The 19,481-nt window shown below is 36.7% G+C and overlaps 2 protein-coding genes across 2 annotated transcripts; both read right to left on the reverse strand.

Moving 5' to 3' along the window:
• Positions 1–440: 440 nt before the first annotated feature.
• LOC146900622 (uncharacterized) lies at positions 441–3,093 on the reverse strand. The gene is made up of 7 exons (XM_085739526.1): positions 2,839–3,093; positions 2,576–2,752; positions 2,212–2,469; positions 1,882–2,124; positions 1,411–1,597; positions 1,195–1,320; positions 441–1,103 (listed from the first exon to the last, which is right to left on the reverse strand). The coding sequence occupies exons 1-7, from the start codon at positions 3,090–3,092 to the stop codon at positions 567–569; spliced, it is 1,782 nt and encodes a 593-aa protein (XP_085595652.1). The 5' UTR covers position 3,093; the 3' UTR covers positions 441–566.
• Positions 3,094–15,473: 12,380 nt separating this feature from the next.
• On the reverse strand, positions 15,474–16,795 carry LOC146900623 (uncharacterized). Its single transcript, XM_085736965.1, has 2 exons — positions 15,779–16,795; positions 15,474–15,686 (listed from the first exon to the last, which is right to left on the reverse strand). Exons 1-2 carry the CDS (start codon positions 16,793–16,795, stop codon positions 15,474–15,476), a joined length of 1,230 nt encoding a protein of 409 aa, XP_085593091.1.
• Between the last annotated feature and the right edge of the window lie 2,686 nt (positions 16,796–19,481).

The raw sequence follows: 19,481 nt of genomic DNA on the forward strand, positions 1-19,481 counted from the left end.
AATTTATGTGTCTCTAATTAGGCAGTTACAAAACCATTAGGCAGTTATATTGGTTTCACATAGAATACTTTCAAAACCATTAAACTGTACTATTGGTTTCAGTAAAGGTCATTATTTAAAATTGTTTGTCAATAATAATTTTTATTATTCTTTTATTTTATAAACCATTAAACCACAATTTTACTTAGACAAATGCAGAAATTTGTTTTACAACGGAAGAAACAAAAGAGAGATGATGAAGCTTAATAAATAAAAAAGTGGTTACTGATTGATTAATTCGTATTAAGTAATTCTTTTCTATGTTATAAGTTTGCACTATAACACCAAAAATAATTAAACCAAACTTATTGTTTCAGTAATAATTCCATCATTTAAAACCTTTTGACAATGATTTTGGTTTCACAATTAAAGCTATCAAAACCATTAAAACAGACATATGGTTTCAGTAATAGTCTCATCATTTAAAACTCCATAAACTTGACAGAAATATATAAATTCATCAACATCTGTGTACAAACTCCTTAAAAAACATTAAAACTCCAAAAAAAAACATTAAAACTAATTCATTATTTAATCGGAGATGCTAGCTTTTCAAGCACTTGTTTGTAGTTTGAAGTTGCTGCCTTCTCCACATGTTGTCTTTTGCTATTGCTGGAGTCAGTTAATATTGTTGAACAGATTTCAATTCTCATATCCATAATTCTTGTAACCTTTCCATTCTCCCCACGCTTTTTCAGTTTGGTCCAACCTTTGAAAGATTCCATTTCTGGATTGCCATCCTCCCATTCAGCAAGAAACTTCATGCAAAACACTCCACAACTGTCTTTATCAGTTTGAATAGGCACCTTTGGTGTTTCCCATTTAAATTTGCTAAACTGGAAAGGCATTGTGATGTTGCTTTTCTTATACAATTCTTTCACGAATGCTTCCACCTCCTTCAGCCATACATCAAACATTCTTTTGTACACAGTTGGGTCTCCATTCTTCATGTGCAGTGGATCTCCTGCCAAGCTGTTCAGGAATTGTAACTTTTGGCTCTTGAGATTCACTACGAAGGATACATAATGACTACCCGGATTTCCAATTATTGCTGGTGTCATTATCTATTTCATCAGTAAAAAAACAATCAACATCATATAATTCAAACAATTAATGTGTAGAAATCTTTCAAAAATAAAATGAATGTAGTCTCACATATTCTAGACATGAAGGGTCAATAGTTTTCCAATCCATGTATTTGAACTTTTTCAGCTTTTCGATGAATCGTTCAAATGCAACCTTTTCTGTTATATTCAGGGCATCAGGTCTTTCCAAGTCAACCTGTTTATATAAAATGAGTCAAAATCAATTTCAAAAAGAACTAAACATTATGTATTTAAAATTTTAACATTCATGAAATGTAATGCATACAAAATTCATGAATGGTGTGACCAGTCTTGTCATTTTGTCAGCTGGTTGTTGATTCCAGTTCAAGCAATTGACCCAGGCATTTATAACGAAGCAATTGACCCATTCATCTTTTTTAAGTGTGCACAAGTCTCTTCTTTGTAGAGCGTAAGCATGAGCGCCGTTTTCCGAGCAGTACAAAAACTCCTCCCTACATTATTATAAATCATTTAGCGTTTGTACTAATACGATATTATATGATATTAGAAACTCTAGTATAGCCAAATAAGCATTAACAGTTTGACTCATCATCATCATTATCACCTGGATGATCAAATAAAACCATTAAATACAGTCAATGGTTTTGGAGGACAACTAACCAAAACCATTTACACAGCACAATGGTTTTAGCATAGTTTTCAGAGTTTACCAAAGTGCTAACAAAGTACTAATTCATATAATATTCCAATAAATATTTAAAATGGTTTTCCTTACTCATCAAGTGAATTGCTCCATGCAAATGTTGATATGTCCTTTTGCATCTTATTGCATTTTGACTCGTAGACAGCTTCATCATAAGGGCTTTCAAGGTATTTCGATTTCTTTACAGCTCTTCTTTCACGCTCAAGGGCTTTTCCAGATATGTCATGCTTGGTCTTTCTTTTCCTTGCCTTCACACTTTTGTCATTGTCCAAGTCAATTACCTCATCTGCTAACACTGACCTTAACGGAGTTGCCCTGTCAAATAAATTACGTAATTGTTACTTTCCAGAATTTATATTTTGCAGAATTTAATGAAGCAATGTCACATTGGTCGATACTTACTTTACAATAATGTCATTACAAAATTCCAAATTCTTATCCTCCTCTGCATTCTCCTGCTTCGTGTCCTTCTCTGGGTTATCCTCCTCCATCACCCTTTCTTGATTCACATTGCTTGCTTCAGATTTTGTCTTAACTGATGTGTTTTTCTCCAGGTTCTCCTGCTCCGTGTCCTTCTCCTGGTTTTCCTCCTCCATCACCCTTTCTTGATTCACATTGCTTGCTTCAGATGTTGTCTCAGATTTTGTCTTAACTGATTTACTATTGACAAACACATCATATATAGAAAAGCATTAGTTAGTTCATATAGTTGTACATATCACAAATTAAGAACCATTGAAACACATCATTTGTATTCATTTCTTACCCTGCATTTGAAGCTTCTCCCCCATCAAAAAACTCTGGAAACCTCAAGATTGTTTCCTGTGTAACGGAAATATTGCATGCGTTCCTCACTGAATCATCAAGGATTTTGGCATCAATCTCATTTTCTCCATCATCATCATCAATCTCATCTGATACATCTTTGTCATGATTTTCTTCACTGAATTATACATTTGCTTATATGTGTCAATCTTATGCAGATATCAAACATTAAATCGTCTTAAGACTTAAAATTAGATGCAGTACCTTTTTTCCCTTCCAGTGCTTCCATCCCCTCTATTTTCTTCACTATCAGGTGCTTCCATACTTTTTTCATGACTTGAACTGTTATTCTTGTCGTGTTCAGGTTGACCTTCAGTTGGACTGTCGTTGGTTGTATCTTTTGGAACATCATCATTTTCCCCAGAAGTTTCAACTTTTGCCTCAGCTATTCTTCTTTCCAAGGTTTCAGCAGTTTTAGTGTAGATTTGTATGCAAGACCTACAATGATTAAGATGCATCTGTGCCTGCAAAATTTTTATGTATATGTACTATTACTATTTTGAAAAACATATGTCTGTTTCAATGGTTCTGAGCTTTAATTGTGAAACCAAAATCATTTTCAAATGGTTTTAAATGATGGAATTATTACTGAAACAATAAGTTTGGTTTAATTATTTTTAGTTTTATATGTACTATTATTATTTTGAAAACCATAAAAACACAATATTATGCCATTCATGTAATACATCTTTTGACAGTTTTATCTCACCTTAGAGAGTGGGCAAGTATCTGCATCAAAACACAATACAAGGGGACCTTCAATTTGAAGGTGAGAAAAACACAAGAAGGGGGGTTGAATTGTGTTTTAGAAAAATTCTTCGTTTCTCCTAAAAACTGAACACACTGATCAGAAGCTAAGCGAGACAGCTTCTGAAGTGATAATCAGAATCTAAATGCAGCGGAATAAAACAGAGAGAGAGAGAAGAAGAACGACACAAAGCAATTATACTGGTTCCTTCCACAATCCGGAAGTAGTCCAGTCCCCCTTGCACTTCCAAGGAGATTTCACTATGAGTAATATCTGATTACAAATGCTCAAGCACACAAGCAAGAGACTTCCAATGCTCAAGCACACAAGCAAGAGACTTCCAATGCTCAAGCACACAAGCAAGAGACTTCCTTTGCTCAAGAACACAATCAAGAGACTTCCTGCTCAAGCACAACTGCAAGAGACTTCCTAACTAAACAAAATTACACAGAAAATTGTTTAAGGTTGAACACTTGATATACAATCAGAGGTGCTCACAATACAAATCAGATACAGACTCAATGGACTTAAGAATTTCTAAGATATGACTTTGAGACACAGAAAATCTAAGTGAATGCAGAACAATTTCAGCAGAGGTTTGGTACTTGTGAAAATCTTTGTGAGTCTTTCGTTCAGAGTTCATGCATTACCAATTCTCTAGGTCTTCACTCCTTTATATAGAGGTGTGAGAGAGACGTTGTGAAATTGCCAGCACACCAAAGAGTCGTTGTTGAAGCTTGATCTTTCACCAATAATCTTTTGCCTGATTTGGCTGTTATCCTATGAAGAACAAATTTGAAATCCATTCCTTATCCAAAGGAACATCTATGCAGGCGAAACCGTATTCTGGAGCTGTTTTCTTGTCCTGTAGCGCGGACACAAAACAGAGTAGTGGAGAACGTGGTTGTACAATTCGTACAAAGTACAATGTCAACGCTTTCGTCCAAATTGCAAACACACGCCTTCAAACACCTTTGAAATGACCGTTGCAAACTCCACTAATCCTTTGTTTGTGTTTTCGAATCCAATAGACAGCTTTTGCATTGATAATTCTTCAATTCTTGATTCTTTGCAAATCCAGTTGATATTCAGCTTCTGGTGAAATGGCTTCTGATGAGGCAGCTTCTGATGATGCAGCTTCTGATGATATGACTTCTGCAGCTTCTGATGACGCAGCTTCTGATGATGTGGCTTCTGGACTTCTTGTCTTCAGAAGCACTATTCTTCAGGAGCAGCTTACTTCAGGAGCGCTATTTCTTCAGGAGCAGCTTGACTTCAGGAGCGCTTTTTCTCTTCAGTAGCAAGTTGCCTTCAGGAGCGTCCAAGCTTCAAATTTTTGTTGTTTCCATAGCTCTTTATTTGCTCATTCAGAACCAATGATGATGTAACTTTATAATTATGGTCCTGTACACTTGAACAAATATTAGCTAGTCCAATTTACAATTTTTAATACCTTGTTATCATCAAAACCCTTTAAGGTTCATTGTTAAACACATTTTGTTCCAACAATCTCCCCCTTTTTGATGATGACAAACAAAAGTATTTAAAATTGATCAATTGTTGTTAATCTAATTAACAAGTTGACTTTGGGGTTCTGAGGTTTGTAAGCTCAGAATCTGAGGTTTGTAAGCTCAAACTCCCCCTGAGTCTGATAGTCTTTAAGGTGAGGTTTGTAAGCTCCCCCTAAGTTCTATCCAGGTTAATTAAATTCATTTTTCGCGCAATAATATTATCAGAGCTTAAAAACAAAATTGAATCATTGAAAGAATTAACTTATAGATAAGAAGAATGGTTCAATTAATTTTACTTGAATTTTGATACTCCTTCGTTCGTTCATAGCTTATACCAATAAGGTAAAAAAAAATGATAGAAGGTTTTCAAAAATTTCAAATGCCATTAATGGGGCTCAGAGCCTTTAAATACTTGTCACATATACTCCCCCTTTTGTCATTATCAAAAAAAAATTAAAATAAATTTAAGCATAAAAGACAAAAAGATATGAGAAAAACTCAAACAGGAGAGAGTATAAAAGAAAGTGAACTAAATAAGTCAGAGCAAAATATATGAACATGCATATTAATTGTCAGAAGCAGCTAAACAGTCAGAATCAGTAAGCATTCAGAAGCAAGAGAAATAAGACAAGATGGTTTCAGAAGCAAGGACTAAGAAATTTTAAAACAGACAACAAACAAAGAAAAACACAAGGGTGTGCAACTAAGGGTTGGTTTGTTGTTGTTTCTTCATCTCTTCCATTTCTTCAATCTTCTTCTTCAACAGTTCTTCAAGTTGTTGTTGCCTCTGAAGAAGAGCTTGTTCCCTTTCTCTGGCTTCTTGCTGCTGCTGTGCCATCTGTTTCTTCAGAAGCTTACACAACCTGGCTTCTCTGGTCAAATAGTCCGTTTCTGAGAAGAAAGGCTGGTTTGCCAGGAGCAGTGTAGAACTTCTTACTCTGAGACTCTGATTCAGATGCTCCATTAACTTCCTGACAAAAGCTTCCTTGCTTCTGATGCACTTAGCCCTTAAGCTTTCAATTAGCTCAGTTGCCCGGTTCTGAAGTGATGCCCAGGAGTCTTCATATGCACTTGTGAGATCAACTGTCCTTCGTTGATCCACAAGATTAAGCAATTGACTAAGGATTGTCAGAAGCTCAGAAGTAATATATCCAGATTCCAGGATGTTTGAGGGTGGTTGTTCAAGGATTTCAAGATCAGAATCACTGATTTCCAGATCTTGAACAGGGTTAGGAAGTGGAATGGTAAAGTGTGTTTGTGTGTTTGAAGATGAAGGCTGGTCAGAGGCAATGTGAGTGGTAGAGGTTGAGGCTTGAACATTGACTAGAGAGATGTCAACATCCATGGGAGTTGGTTGTGGGGAGTGTTCAATTTCAGTTGATGGTTGTTGTGGTGAAGTTGATGTTTGAGTGTTGAGTTGGGGGTCAATGGTAGCTGTTGGTGATTGTGGGGGTGTTGTGGGTTTTTGTGGTTCAGGTGTTTGTTGATGGGGGTTTTCTGAAACAACGTTTTCAGAAGCAGCTGCTTCTGGAGTTGCTTCAGAGGTCTTTTCTGAGGTAAACTCAACATTTTCTGGAGGAATCATGTTGAGAGGTTGAATGTTAAGAGGTTGAGGGTTAAGGCGAAAGATAGTCTCAATGACTCTTTCTCTCTGCACAGCCATTTCAGCCAACTTCTCATTAATTATGTGACCAACTGGTTCATAAGTAGTTGACTGAGAGGGCTTTTTGTTGGTTTTGGTTGATGTTGGCTGGCTTTTTACTGGTTTTTGAAAGAGTTGGGCTAAGGGTATATCATCATCAGAATCATCAGAATCTGATAATGGTGAGGATGCGGAATCTGATGATATATTAATTACCTTCTCTGGTTCAGGATCAGAATCCTCTTTAACAGACTCACTGGTCATCAGCAACAGTTGCTTGGCTTCTGAAACTACAGACTCTTGTAGCTCAGCAGCAATCTCCATAGCTTTTCCAATAGCTTCTGACACACTAGTAGCAGCTTCAGTCTTCTTAGACACATGAGGGAAGTTCTTGGTTCTCCTTACTGCTTGCTTCCTTTTCTTCTTTGGTATTGCAGGTTGATCAAGAGTAATGCCAACATCCATGATCATCCTGGAATCCATGTTTTCAATAGCTTCTTCGATTGAAGGTATTGATGAACCACCAATCTTGAGCTTGTCAACAGCAACTTTCGCCTTTTTAGCAGATTGTTCAACCTCTAGATATTGCTCTGCAGTCATCTTTCTTTTTGACTTTCTGCCTCTGGCTCGTGGCAGAGCACCACCATACATTTCCTCTGGAATATCTTCCAATCTGATTCTCTGATTGGTTGCCTCAAAATGTTCCTTGATATAGTACATCTGCACTTCAATGGGATCCTTCTTGCAGATGGGTGGAAAGTCCTTCATAAGATCAGACTTAACAAGTGATTCACTCAAATCTGTATGAAGCTTGGTGACAGCAGGGATCAACTTCATATTCTTGAGGGTTTGTGCATTAATGAACTTTCCTGTTTTAGTATCAAGCAGCTCATCTGTGAAGGCTTCAGCACTGCTCAGCTTGTCCAAGACTCCTCCTTGATAGAATATTTCTGACAAGAGTCTTCCATAAGGTACCCAGGTTCTATTCTGCAGCTGACTGTGTTTCAGACACTCTATCAAGTATTTGAACATATATTTTGGCACGTTCACTTTCTCCTTCTTAATGAAGTGCTGAAGAAAGACCTTCTGTGCCAAATTGGGTTTCTCACTTCCACCACATGGGAGTAAGTCCTCATTCTGAATCTTCAGAAGCAGCTTCTTATCCATGCTTAGATCAGCATACTTTCCTGCTTGCGTTGAGTTGTACAGTGCCAAGTTTACTTTTTCCTTCCAGAGGCGTTCTTCAGCTGTATTTGAAAGATCAATTCCAGAGTATTTTCCAGAGGCCTCTCTACAGAGTACAGCTTCTATCTGCCATTCCGCAATTCTTACTGGAATACCACAAATACTTGACCTGATTTCAATGCCTGTAAATGGCTCAAGTCCCATTTCTTCTCTGGTCTTTCCTTCCAGTTCGGGATAAATCAACACCATTTGACTTTCTTCAGTTATAGACGCAGCTTTGTCAAAAACCTTGGCCCTCACCCAGAAGTGTCTTACCAATGCTTCGTATGTTGGTCCATTCAACATCTTGAAGTAATGCATAAGTTCCTGCTCTTCATAGTAGCTTCTGATCCAACACTCATGGAAGGCGAGTGATTCAAAATCTACCGGATTTTCTATTTGAACTTGTAGTTCCCATTCTTCCAATTTCATGCTTCTTCCTTTGTAGTCATATTCAGGGATCATTCGTGAAGTAGATACTGAAACTTCTCGTTGCGAGCTTGATGATGCCATTTGTTGATTGACGAAGATTTGAAGAAGATGAAGATTTTAGGGTTCTAAGGTTGAGAGAATGCGCTTACTTCGCAAGAGGTTTGAGAGCAAATGTGTTTGTTGTGAGTGAGTAGTGTGTGAATTGACAAAGTGTTAAAAGTAAAACGATTGCAATTCAAAAGAGACAAACAAACATAACATTAATGACAAAATTGGGGGCGCGTGAAAAGTACTTTCAAAGCTATTAAATCATCATTGCCCTTTTAGTTATACACCAACACATACAGGCCACGTAAGAGGTTCACAGAGTAACTACCAAGTTAGTGGGCCAAAAGTTACTTTTTAAAAGGTAACTTCCAACGTTTCCACTAATTCAACTATTCAGAAGCAATAAATCCAGCTTCTGGACTTCAGATGCTGACGTCGTCATCAGAAGCGAGTTTTCCTCAGAACCTCAATAAAGAGCTTCTGATGGACTACTGCTTCTGAACTAACTTCAGAACCTAAAATCCTATTCAGGAGCAAGCAAGCATTTAATCAGATACAAAGTGCATGTTCAAATTTTTCTTTATAAAATCAAATCTTTCAACAGTTAAAGGCTTAGTAAATATATCAGCCCATTGATTTTCAGTATCAATGAATTGTATATCTAAAATTCCTTTTTGAACATAATCTCTGATAAAATGGTGTTTGATTTCAATGTGCTTCGCTCTTGAATGCAAAATTGGATTTTTAGACAAACAAATAGCAGCAGTATTATCACAATAAATGGGAATACTGTTAGCAGTTATCTGATAATCTTCCAACTGATGTTTCATCCAAAGTAGTTGTGTACAACAACTTGCAGCTGAAATGTATTCTGCTTCTGCTGTAGACATAGCAATAGTTGTTTGTCTTTTGCTAGCCCAGGATATAAGATTATCACCCAGAAATTGACAATTGCCACTGGTTGACTTTCTTTCAATCCTATCACCAGCATAATCAGCATCACAGAATCCAATTAGCTTATAATCTAAGGATTTCCTATAAAGGAGTCCAAGATTGGTTGTTCCTTTCAAATACCTGAAGATTCTCTTGACAGCAGTCATATGAGATTCTCTAGGATCTGATTGGAATCTTGCACACAAGCATACACTGAATAAAATATCTGGTCTAGATGCAGTGAGGTATAACAAAGAACCAATCATACCTCTATACAGCTTCTGATCTACTTTAGTTCCTTCATCTTCTTTGCTCAGGTTGCACGTAGGATGCATTGGAGTGTTCATCACTTTACAATCTTCAAGTTTGAACTTCTTCAGAAGCTCCTTTGTGTACTTTGATTGATGAACATAGACTCCATCTTTGCATTGATTGATTTGAATGCCAAGGAAGAACTTCAGCTCTCCCATCATGCTCATTTCAAATTCATCCTGCATTAACTCAGAAAATTCCTTGCAAAGAGATGCATTAGTAGAACCAAATATTATATCATCAACATATATTTGCACAACAAGAATATCTTTCCCAAGGGTCCTTCTGAAGAGTGTAGTGTCAACCTGTCCTCTCTTAAAATCATTTTTGATTAAGAAATTACTTAATCTATCATACCAAGCTCTGGGAGCTTGTTTCAAGCCATATAGTGATTTCTTCAATTTAAAAACATGGTCAAGATATTTAATATCCTCAAATCCAGGAGGTTGCTTAACATACACTTCTTCTTCTATGACACCATTGAGAAATGCACTCTTGACATCCATCTGATATAATATTATGCCATGATTAACTGCATAGGAAAGAAGTAACCTGATTGCTTCCAATCTTGCAACTGGAGCAAACGTTTCAGTGTAATCAATGCCTTCTTGTTGACTATACCCTTGTGCAACAAGCCTGGCTTTGTTTCTTGTTACTTCACCTTGCTCATTCAGCTTGTTTCTGAATACCCATTTTGTTCCAATAATGTTCTTGTGCTGAGGTTTGGGTACCAGATCCCACACATCATTTCTTTGAAATTGATTCAACTCTTCTTGCATAGCTAGGATCCATCCATCATCTGAAAGTGCTTCATCAACTGTTGTAGGTTCAATCATTGAGATTAGTCCAATCATTGACTCTTCTTGTCTGAAATGTGATCTTGTTCTTCTTGGACTATCTTTGTTTCCAATGATTAGCTCTTCAGGATGTGAAGACTTGTGTTTGAATGTGTTTCTGGGAGGATCTTCTTGATGTGAGTCATCTTGTGCTTCATCAGAAGCAGCTTCATCTTGTGCTTCTGATGTGGGTTCAGCTTCTGGACTATCTTCAGACTCAACTATCTGATCAGGTTCTGGAGTAGCTTCAGGAACCTGTATCTCTGCAAAACTTTCACCTTGCTTTGAAGTTTTATCTTCAAGCTCTTTGTCATCAAATTTAACGTGCATAGATTCTTCAACACAGAGTGTTTCTGAATTATACACCCTGTATGCCTTTGACCTTTCAGAGTAACCTAAAAAGATTCCTCTTTGGGCCTTGGCATCAAATTTCTTTAGGTAGAGCTTGTTGTTCAGAATGTAACATGTACATCCAAATTGATGAAAGTAAGAGATATTGGGTTTTCTTCCTTTAAAGAGTTCATATGCTGTTTTCTCCAAAATAGGTCTAATATAGATCCTGTTTTGAACATAGCATGCTGTATTCACTGCTTCTGCCCAAAAATGTTTTGGTAAATTGTTTTCATGAATCATGGTTCTGGCCATTTCTTGTAAAGTTCTATTCTTTCTCTCTACAACCCCATTTTGTTGTGGTGTTCTAGGAGAAGAGAATTCATGGAAAATTCCATGTTTTTCACAAAAAGCTTCAAATGGCTCATTTTCAAATTCTCCACCATGATCACTTCTGACTTTCAAAATTTTTGATTCTTTTTCAGATTGAATTTGAGTGCAGAAGCTACTGAATACATCACACGCAACATCTTTACTCTTTATGAATTTCACCCAAGTCCATCTGCTGTAATCATCAACAATGACTAATCCATATCTACTTCCATATAAGGATGCAGTACTTACTGGTCCAAATAAATCAATATGGAGTAATTCTAAAGGTCTTGAGGTTGAAACAATATCTTTTGTTTTAAAAGATGATTTCACAATTTTCCCTCTCTGACATGCACCACAGAGTGCATCTGAATAATAGTCAATGTCTGGTAGCCCTTTCACAAGTTGTAACTTACTAAGCTTAGAGATTAACCTCCAGTTAGCATGTCCCAACCTTCGGTGCCACATCCATTTCTTATCATTCACTGATAGTAGGCACATCACCTTCTGATCAGCCAGTTCAGAAAAATTGATTTTATAGACATTGTCAACTCTCTTTCCTTTGAACACAATGGATTTGTCTTCCTTGTTGATTACTGTACAGTTGGGTTTTTCAAAAAGCACATCATAACCATTATCACAAAATTGACTAATGCTCAAAAGGTTATGTTCAAGACCATCTACCAACCATACATTATTAATTGAGGTAGAGGAGTTACCAATAGTTCCTGTACCTATGATCTTGCCTGACTGGTTGCCTCCAAATTTCACATTTCCTCCCTCTTTCATTGTTAGGCTGAGGAACATGGACTTGTCTCCTGTCATGTGTCTTGAGCAACCACTGTCTAGGTACCATGATCTTTGCTTTGGCACTGCTCTTAGACATACCTGCATCATTGACATTTTTAGATTTAGGTACCCATTGTTCTATGGGTCCTGGAAGGTTAGTACTTAAGGCTTTACTCTTCACTTCTTGTACCTTGTGCTGTGAGTTGGGTTGCTTCTGATTAACCATCACCTTAGGTTTTGGTACTTCAGAAGCAGTAACTGTCTTCTTCTGAAACTTAGACTTCAGAACCCCAGATTTTGGTTTCACCAGACTCTGAGGAATAGGTTCTGATCTTTTCAGGATCCTAACCTTTGAAGTTTTGGAATCAGATTTGATCATAGCCTTTGACTTAGAGTTCTTTGGCTTTGAAGTAATCTTAGCCTTAGAACTAGAAGCTTCAGGTTCTGATTGAACAACAGTTTCCAACTCAGCCCCTTCTGGTACAAAGAATGTTTTCAGACCTTCCTTGATGCATTCACAACAAGACTTTAGATTGGTTTTCTCCAGTTTCACTTCTGGAAAACCAATTCCTCTGCCATTGTTCTTGTAAATGCTATAAATCATAGAAGCCACTCTGCTTCTGTCAATGCCAGATATAATAAAATCTTCAAGAGCAATTTCATGGTTACTTAAAGGTTTTTCATTACACTTTTCTTGTAGCTTCTGACATAAGAACCTGAGCTGATCTTCATATGTTTTACACATGAAGTCAAAGCCCCTAAGTCCTTGTTCAGAAGCTTTCAGATCCAATAAAGTTGATTTTTGCTGTTGTACCAAATCAGCATATTTTTCTTTTAAATCCTTCAACTCATTGGTTCTTACTTCAAAATGTGTAAGAAGTTCTTTAAGTGACTCAACAAGTTCATCTCTGGGAATTTTGGAATATACCTCGTTTTCATCTTCTGAGTCTGAATCTGACCCAGCTTCTGAAGTTGCTGTTGCTACCAACCCAACAGCTACCTTTGCATCTTCATCAGCTTCCTCTTTATCAGATCCAGATTCACTACCCAAATCATCCCAGGTTGCCATTAAACTCTGCTTAATCTGCTTCTTGAATTTGCTTGGTTTGAATGTAGACCTCTTTGACTTGTCCTTTGACTTTTCTCTTTGAAGATCAGGGCATTCAGCAATGAAGTGACCTGGCTTCTTACAGTTGAAGCATCCCTTCTGATCTTCTTTCCTTGAGCTTCTGGAGTTACCCCTTCTGGAGAGAAACTTTCTGTTCTTCTTGGCCAGATATTGAAGTCTGTTTGAGAGCATGGCCATTTCTGCAGCATCTGGTTCAGAGTCTGAACTTGACTGTTCTTCCTCTTCAGATTCAACCACTTTGAGAGCTTTTGATGACTTGCCTTTGGATGGAAGAGCTATTGATTTACTCTTCTTAGTAGACTCATGTTCATTAAGACTTAACTCATGAACTTTGAGAGAACTAACAAGATCTTCGACACTTAAAGTGTTTAAATCTTTAGCTTCCTCAATGGCAGTCACTTTTGGTCTCCATCTGGCAGGTAAGCTTCTGAGTATCTTGCTTACATGATCAGAAGCAACATAGCTCTTCTTTAGAATCTGTAGCCCAGAAACTAAGGTTTGAAACCTTGAGTACATCTCCTCAATGGTTTCATCATCCTTCATCTTGAATAGCTCATACTGATGTACAAGCAGGAGAGCCTTTGCTTCTTTGACCTTCTTGCTCCCTTCATAATTTGAATAGAGAGAAGCAAACATAGCTTTAGCAGTGGATTTGTCACTTATCTTCATGTATTCTGCTTTGGGTATGGCAGTGACAAGAGCTCCTCTGATAATATGATGCTTCTTGTAGAGTTTCCTCAGTTCTGGAGTATGTTTCTTTCTATCTACAGCAGCTCCTTCTTCATCAAGGACTAAATCACCAACACCATCTTCCAGAATATCCCATAATTCTTCATCCAGGCTCATGATGTAACTGTAAAAGTTGGTCTTCCACCAAGAGAACTCTTCAGCATCTCCATTGAACTTTGGAACTTTTCCAACACTGGTTTTCTTACTATCACTATAATCATGTGAGACATGTTTATAGCTAGTATCACCAGGACCAGTAGGAGTAGGAGTAGACATGTTTTTCTCAGATCTTTGACTGTTGCACGGTTAAGTGTTACACAACAAACCAGGCTCTGATACCAATTGAAGGTGAGAAAAACACAAGAAGGGGGGTTGAATTGTGTTTTAGAAAAATTCTTCGTTTCTCCTAAAAACTGAACACACTGATCAGAAGCTAAGCGAGACAGCTTCTGAAGTGATAATCAGAATCTAAATGCAGCGGAATAAAACAGAGAGAGAGAGAGAGAAGAAGAACGACACAAAGCAATTATACTGGTTCCTTCCACAATCCGGAAGTAGTCCAGTCCCCCTTGCACTTCCAAGGAGATTTCACTATGAGTAATATCTGATTACAAATGCTCAAGCACACAAGCAAGAGACTTCCAATGCTCAAGCACACAAGCAAGAGACTTCCAATGCTCAAGCACACAAGCAAGAGACTTCCTTTGCTCAAGAACACAATCAAGAGACTTCCTGCTCAAGCACAACTGCAAGAGACTTCCTAACTAAACAAAATTACACAGAAAATTGTTTAAGGTTGAACACTTGATATACAATCAGAGGTGCTCACAATACAAATCAGATACAGACTCAATGGACTTAAGAATTTCTAAGATATGACTTTGAGACACAGAAAATCTAAGTGAATGCAGAACAATTTCAGCAGAGGTTTGGTACTTGTGAAAATCTTTGTGAGTCTTTCGTTCAGAGTTCATGCATTACCAATTCTCTAGGTCTTCACTCCTTTATATAGAGGTGTGAGAGAGACGTTGTGAAATTGCCAGCACACCAAAGAGTCGTTGTTGAAGCTTGATCTTTCACCAATAATCTTTTGCCTGATTTGGCTGTTGTCCTATGAAGAACAAATTTGAAATCCATTCCTTATCCAAAGGAACATCTATGCAGGCGAAACCGTATTCTGGAGCTGTTTTCTTGTCCTGTAGCGCGGACACAAAACAGAGTAGTGGAGAACGTGGTTGTACAATTCGTACAAAGTACAATGTCAACGCTTTCGTCCAAATTGCAAACACACGCCTTCAAACACCTTTGAAATGACCGTTGCAAACTCCACTAATCCTTTGTTTGTGTTTTCGAATCCAATAGACAGCTTTTGCATTGATAATTCTTCAATTCTTGATTCTTTGCAAATCCAGTTGATATTCAGCTTCTGGTGAAATGGCTTCTGATGAGGCAGCTTCTGATGATGCAGCTTCTGATGATATGACTTCTGCAGCTTCTGATGACGCAGCTTCTGATGATGTGGCTTCTGGACTTCTTGTCTTCAGAAGCACTATTCTTCAGGAGCAGCTTACTTCAGGAGCGCTATTTCTTCAGGAGCAGCTTGACTTCAGGAGCGCTTTTTCTCTTCAGTAGCAAGTTGCCTTCAGGAGCGTCCAAGCTTCAAATTTTTGTTGTTTCCATAGCTCTTTATTTGCTCATTCAGAACCAATGATGATGTAACTTTATAATTATGGTCATGTACACTTGAACAAATATTAGCTAGTCCAATTTACAATTTTTAATACCTTGTTATCATCAAAACCCTTTAAGGTTCATTGTTAAACACATTTTGTTCCAACACAATTGTGTTGTGCAGTCTGGTTACGCCGGCTGTCAGTCCATGCTCGAGTCCCATAATGTCATAGACCTTCTGAAGTTCTTGGTTTGCCGCCATGACATCCCAATCACGAAGTGATGGCCGCTTGTATTGTCCTGTCAGAAAAGGACTTCTCTTCCCCATTTTGTCCATGTAATTAATCTGCACAATAAAATCATGCATATACATAATTTAAAAATCTAACACTTATTTGTTTAAAAAATACAAATATACAGAATATATAATATGATCACCATTAGGAAGTGGAAGTCCGCTAATGGATTTGCAACTTCCGGATTTTGCAGGCCTTCTTTCATATATTCAAGAACATGGGAGCACCAGTTATAAGAAGATACCCCAGCTGGATCTTCAAATATGTGTGCATATTGGAGAGATACAAAGCTACTATTAGTGGGGCACAAAATATTGTGAATGATATAACAGATTGCACCTTTCACCCACGCATTTGGTTTCTCGAGTGTCTTCAGTATTCTCTCCAATTCTGTCACCCTCACAGAAGCCGAATAAGTTCCAGTCAGACCTAATTCTTTCCTTAATTTCTTTATTGCTTCCTCAGAACATAGATCCACGTTAATCTTCTTCCCTGCCACTGGAAGCTCATACACCCTATGTACATCTTCCTCTTTCAATGGAAGTACCTCATTCTTGCCTAATACAATCCACATGTTATCTTTGTCAAAGTTTTTAACAACCCAATCCACAAAGAAAGTGTGGATTCTTTTCCAGTTGCAGATATGCAACATTCCACCAAAGCCAGACTTATTCAAAACCTCAATGATCTCTGTTTTGTTTCTCTTTCGATATATTGAATTCATAATTTCATATACCTTAGGTATACTCAGCTTGTGCCTCAGTCTGTGCTTTGCATTTTCCTCATTCAAACTTCCTTCATCAGAATCTTCACCATCATTTTGTTGTTTCCTTTTCTTATTCCTCTTTTCCTTACTTCTAGCATCTTCTTTCTGCTCCTTATGTTTATCACCACCAGATGATGAACCAGTGACCTTTTTCTTTGCCCTTAGCCTCTCTTGTTCATCCTCCAATTGTTCTTCATTCTCTTGTTTCCTTTTTTTACTCCTGGTTATGTGCTCCTTATTTTCTTTGCCCTTAGCCTCTCTTTTTTTATGCTCCTTAGCCTCTATTGGTTTATGCTTCTTCTTTTTGCCCTTAGCCTCTCTTTTTTTATGATCCTTATTTGTATCACCAGCAGATGACGAGTCATTGATATTCTTTTTATCCTCCTCCTCCATTTGTGTAAGTCCTAAACTGAATGATGGCAATGTACCTTGCTCTGTAGTTTTTTCCACCTGGATGATCAAATAAAACCATTAAATACAGCCAATGGTTTTGGAGTACAACTCACCAAAACCATTTGCTCAGCACAATGGTTTTAGCATATTTTTCAGAGTTTACCAAAACCATTTGCTCAGCACAAGTGCTTACAAAGTACAACAACAATACTATAATTGAACCAACTTATATCATGAACAAGATGTACATGATCAATTTACATCATGAACAAACAAACAACAACAACACTATAATTGAACCAACTTAACACTTTGAAACCATTTCCACAGCAAAATGGTTTCATAATGAAACTCGCAGAAACCATTTACACAGGCAAATGGTTTTGGCATAATTTTTAAACAAAACATTCTGTAATAAGCACATTTAATCACTCTGAAACCATTAATTTGACTTCATTTTCCCCAATTCAAAATTAGAATGTCAATTTAGGGTTACACAGATGCAGTTACTTTCCAACTAAACAAAAATGGTTACACAGATGCAGTTACATAATTGTAATTATTTCAAAGCACAAGATAAGTTCAAACCTGTTTAAACCTCATTTTTGATGAGTTTTGTTGAGTTTTGTTGAGTTTTAAAGTTCAGTTTCAAACAACCGTAATGATGAAGAAGATGCTTGCGTGAAGTTGAGAATGCTTGCACGAAGGTGATGTTGACGATGATGAAATGCGGTGGTGATGATTATCGTGAAAGACGGTTACGGTGGCGGTTATGGTGAAGAAAGTTGGAAATGCGAACGATGATGACGAAATCGGCAGAAAACGACGACGGTGATGATTATTGTGAACTACGACGGTGATTTTGACGGTGGAAAAGGACGACGGTGATGAAGTTGGTGAACGCCGGTGCCGGAAACTGTTACAGGCGACGGCGAGGTTGTTACAGGCGAGAATGTTATAAACGTTTCCGTTGCAATTTGGTTTTGTTTTGCTCTTAGGTGAAGAAAGCAATTTCAGTGGTGTAGAAAGCAATTTTCGCTTGGGCTTGGTTTAGTGGGCCGGATCCGGTTTAGGCTTATGCATGGTGCATAAGTTTTGCTTATGCACCATAACCACTCCCGATTTAAGGAGCGTCAATAAAGTGATCATTTTATGTGATTTAACAAATTTATTATATAATAATTAATTTAATTTACATACAATTGGTACTGAGAACTAATAATCAAATTTCATTTCAAATTAAAAAACAAATATCTATTGTATGCTGCAATCTTTTTAATCAATCGTGGATCGTTTCACGCCACGTTAACAACCTCGTATTCCAGAGATAACTAGGGCTTCTGTAAATAATTGTTGATGGCAATCCCACAATCAACACAGCCTTTTTTAATTTGGGATTTGCTTGTGATGTTATAGATTGACAAGTCTACTTACATACCAAATTAACGGATGAACTAATCACTGTAAACCCACCCATGCTCATAGGTTCATAGGTTGTTTGTGTGTCAAGATGATAGTTATGCACTCACTCAATATTACAAACCTTTTCATTTCCTTGTACAGATTCTCAAATTAATTAATACTTACTTTTAACACGAGTTATCCCCTTGTTATATCACATCTCTTCATCCAAATTATCCCACTCTTCATGATCTCTGTTTTTTTCATCTTCCCATCATATCTTTAACTAGAGGCAGACGCATTAGGAGTATGTGGCTCAAGTGGCACAAAGTTAACAAAAATTGCTTTTAAGGTTTTGTCCCCGTAAACAAATATATTTTTCTATATAAATAATTTTTAAAAGTAAGAAAATTATATTAGTATTGATTTTAATAATTTATTATTCTAATTTTTATCACTTCTTTAACATAAAACATATATTTGGTGTACAAATGTACCATATTTTTCAAAAGAAAACATTGTCTTCATATTTTTAAAGCTTAATCATATTTTTGGTCATTTATCATAATTTCATTGTTCATATTGGTCCTCTAACAAAACAAAAAGGTTCATATTAATCCTATAATTTGATAAAATTGTTTTAGGTTAGTCTTTTCCATCGATTATGTTAATTAAAGTTCATGATGGAGATTTGTAGGGTCTGATATTACTCTGTATAAAATTTTTTGTTTTTTTGTTTTTCTGTTATGATAAGTGTTGTATGCGGTTTCGCTCAACTTAATTGAAATTGATTTGTATGAGATATTACTTGTGTAAAAATATTTTTTTTTTGGGTTTTTTGTGTTGTGATAAGTGTTGCATGTGATTTTTCCCAACCTAATTGAAATTGATATTACTTGTATATATAAAAGTATTTCTTTAGTTTTCTTTTCTATTATGATAAATGTTGCATATGGTTTTGCTCAGCCTAATGTGAAATTGATGGCAGACATCACCCATCCAAAGAATAGTTAGATTGGTCAACTGTCCAGGACTCCATACATAAAATGACATCAATTTATTTTTAGTATTAAGTCTATTATAAAAATTATAATATGTATAACTAAATGAATAGATATGGATATATAAATATAGATATAGAATATATCTTTTATATATGGGTTGTGTTAACCGGTGCCTCCGGGGCACCTGGTTAAGGAAACCAAAAAAAGAAAGTTTTAGTTTAAAAGTAATATTTTTTTAAACTTTTAAAGAGTTGACTTCACAAGTTCCAATGCATTATTAC

Source organism: Medicago sativa, chromosome 8, assembly GCF_051527215.1.
Source record: "Medicago sativa cultivar Bolivia chromosome 8, Bolivia_mono, whole genome shotgun sequence".
In the NCBI taxonomy this organism is placed as follows: domain Eukaryota; kingdom Viridiplantae; phylum Streptophyta; class Magnoliopsida; order Fabales; family Fabaceae; genus Medicago; species Medicago sativa.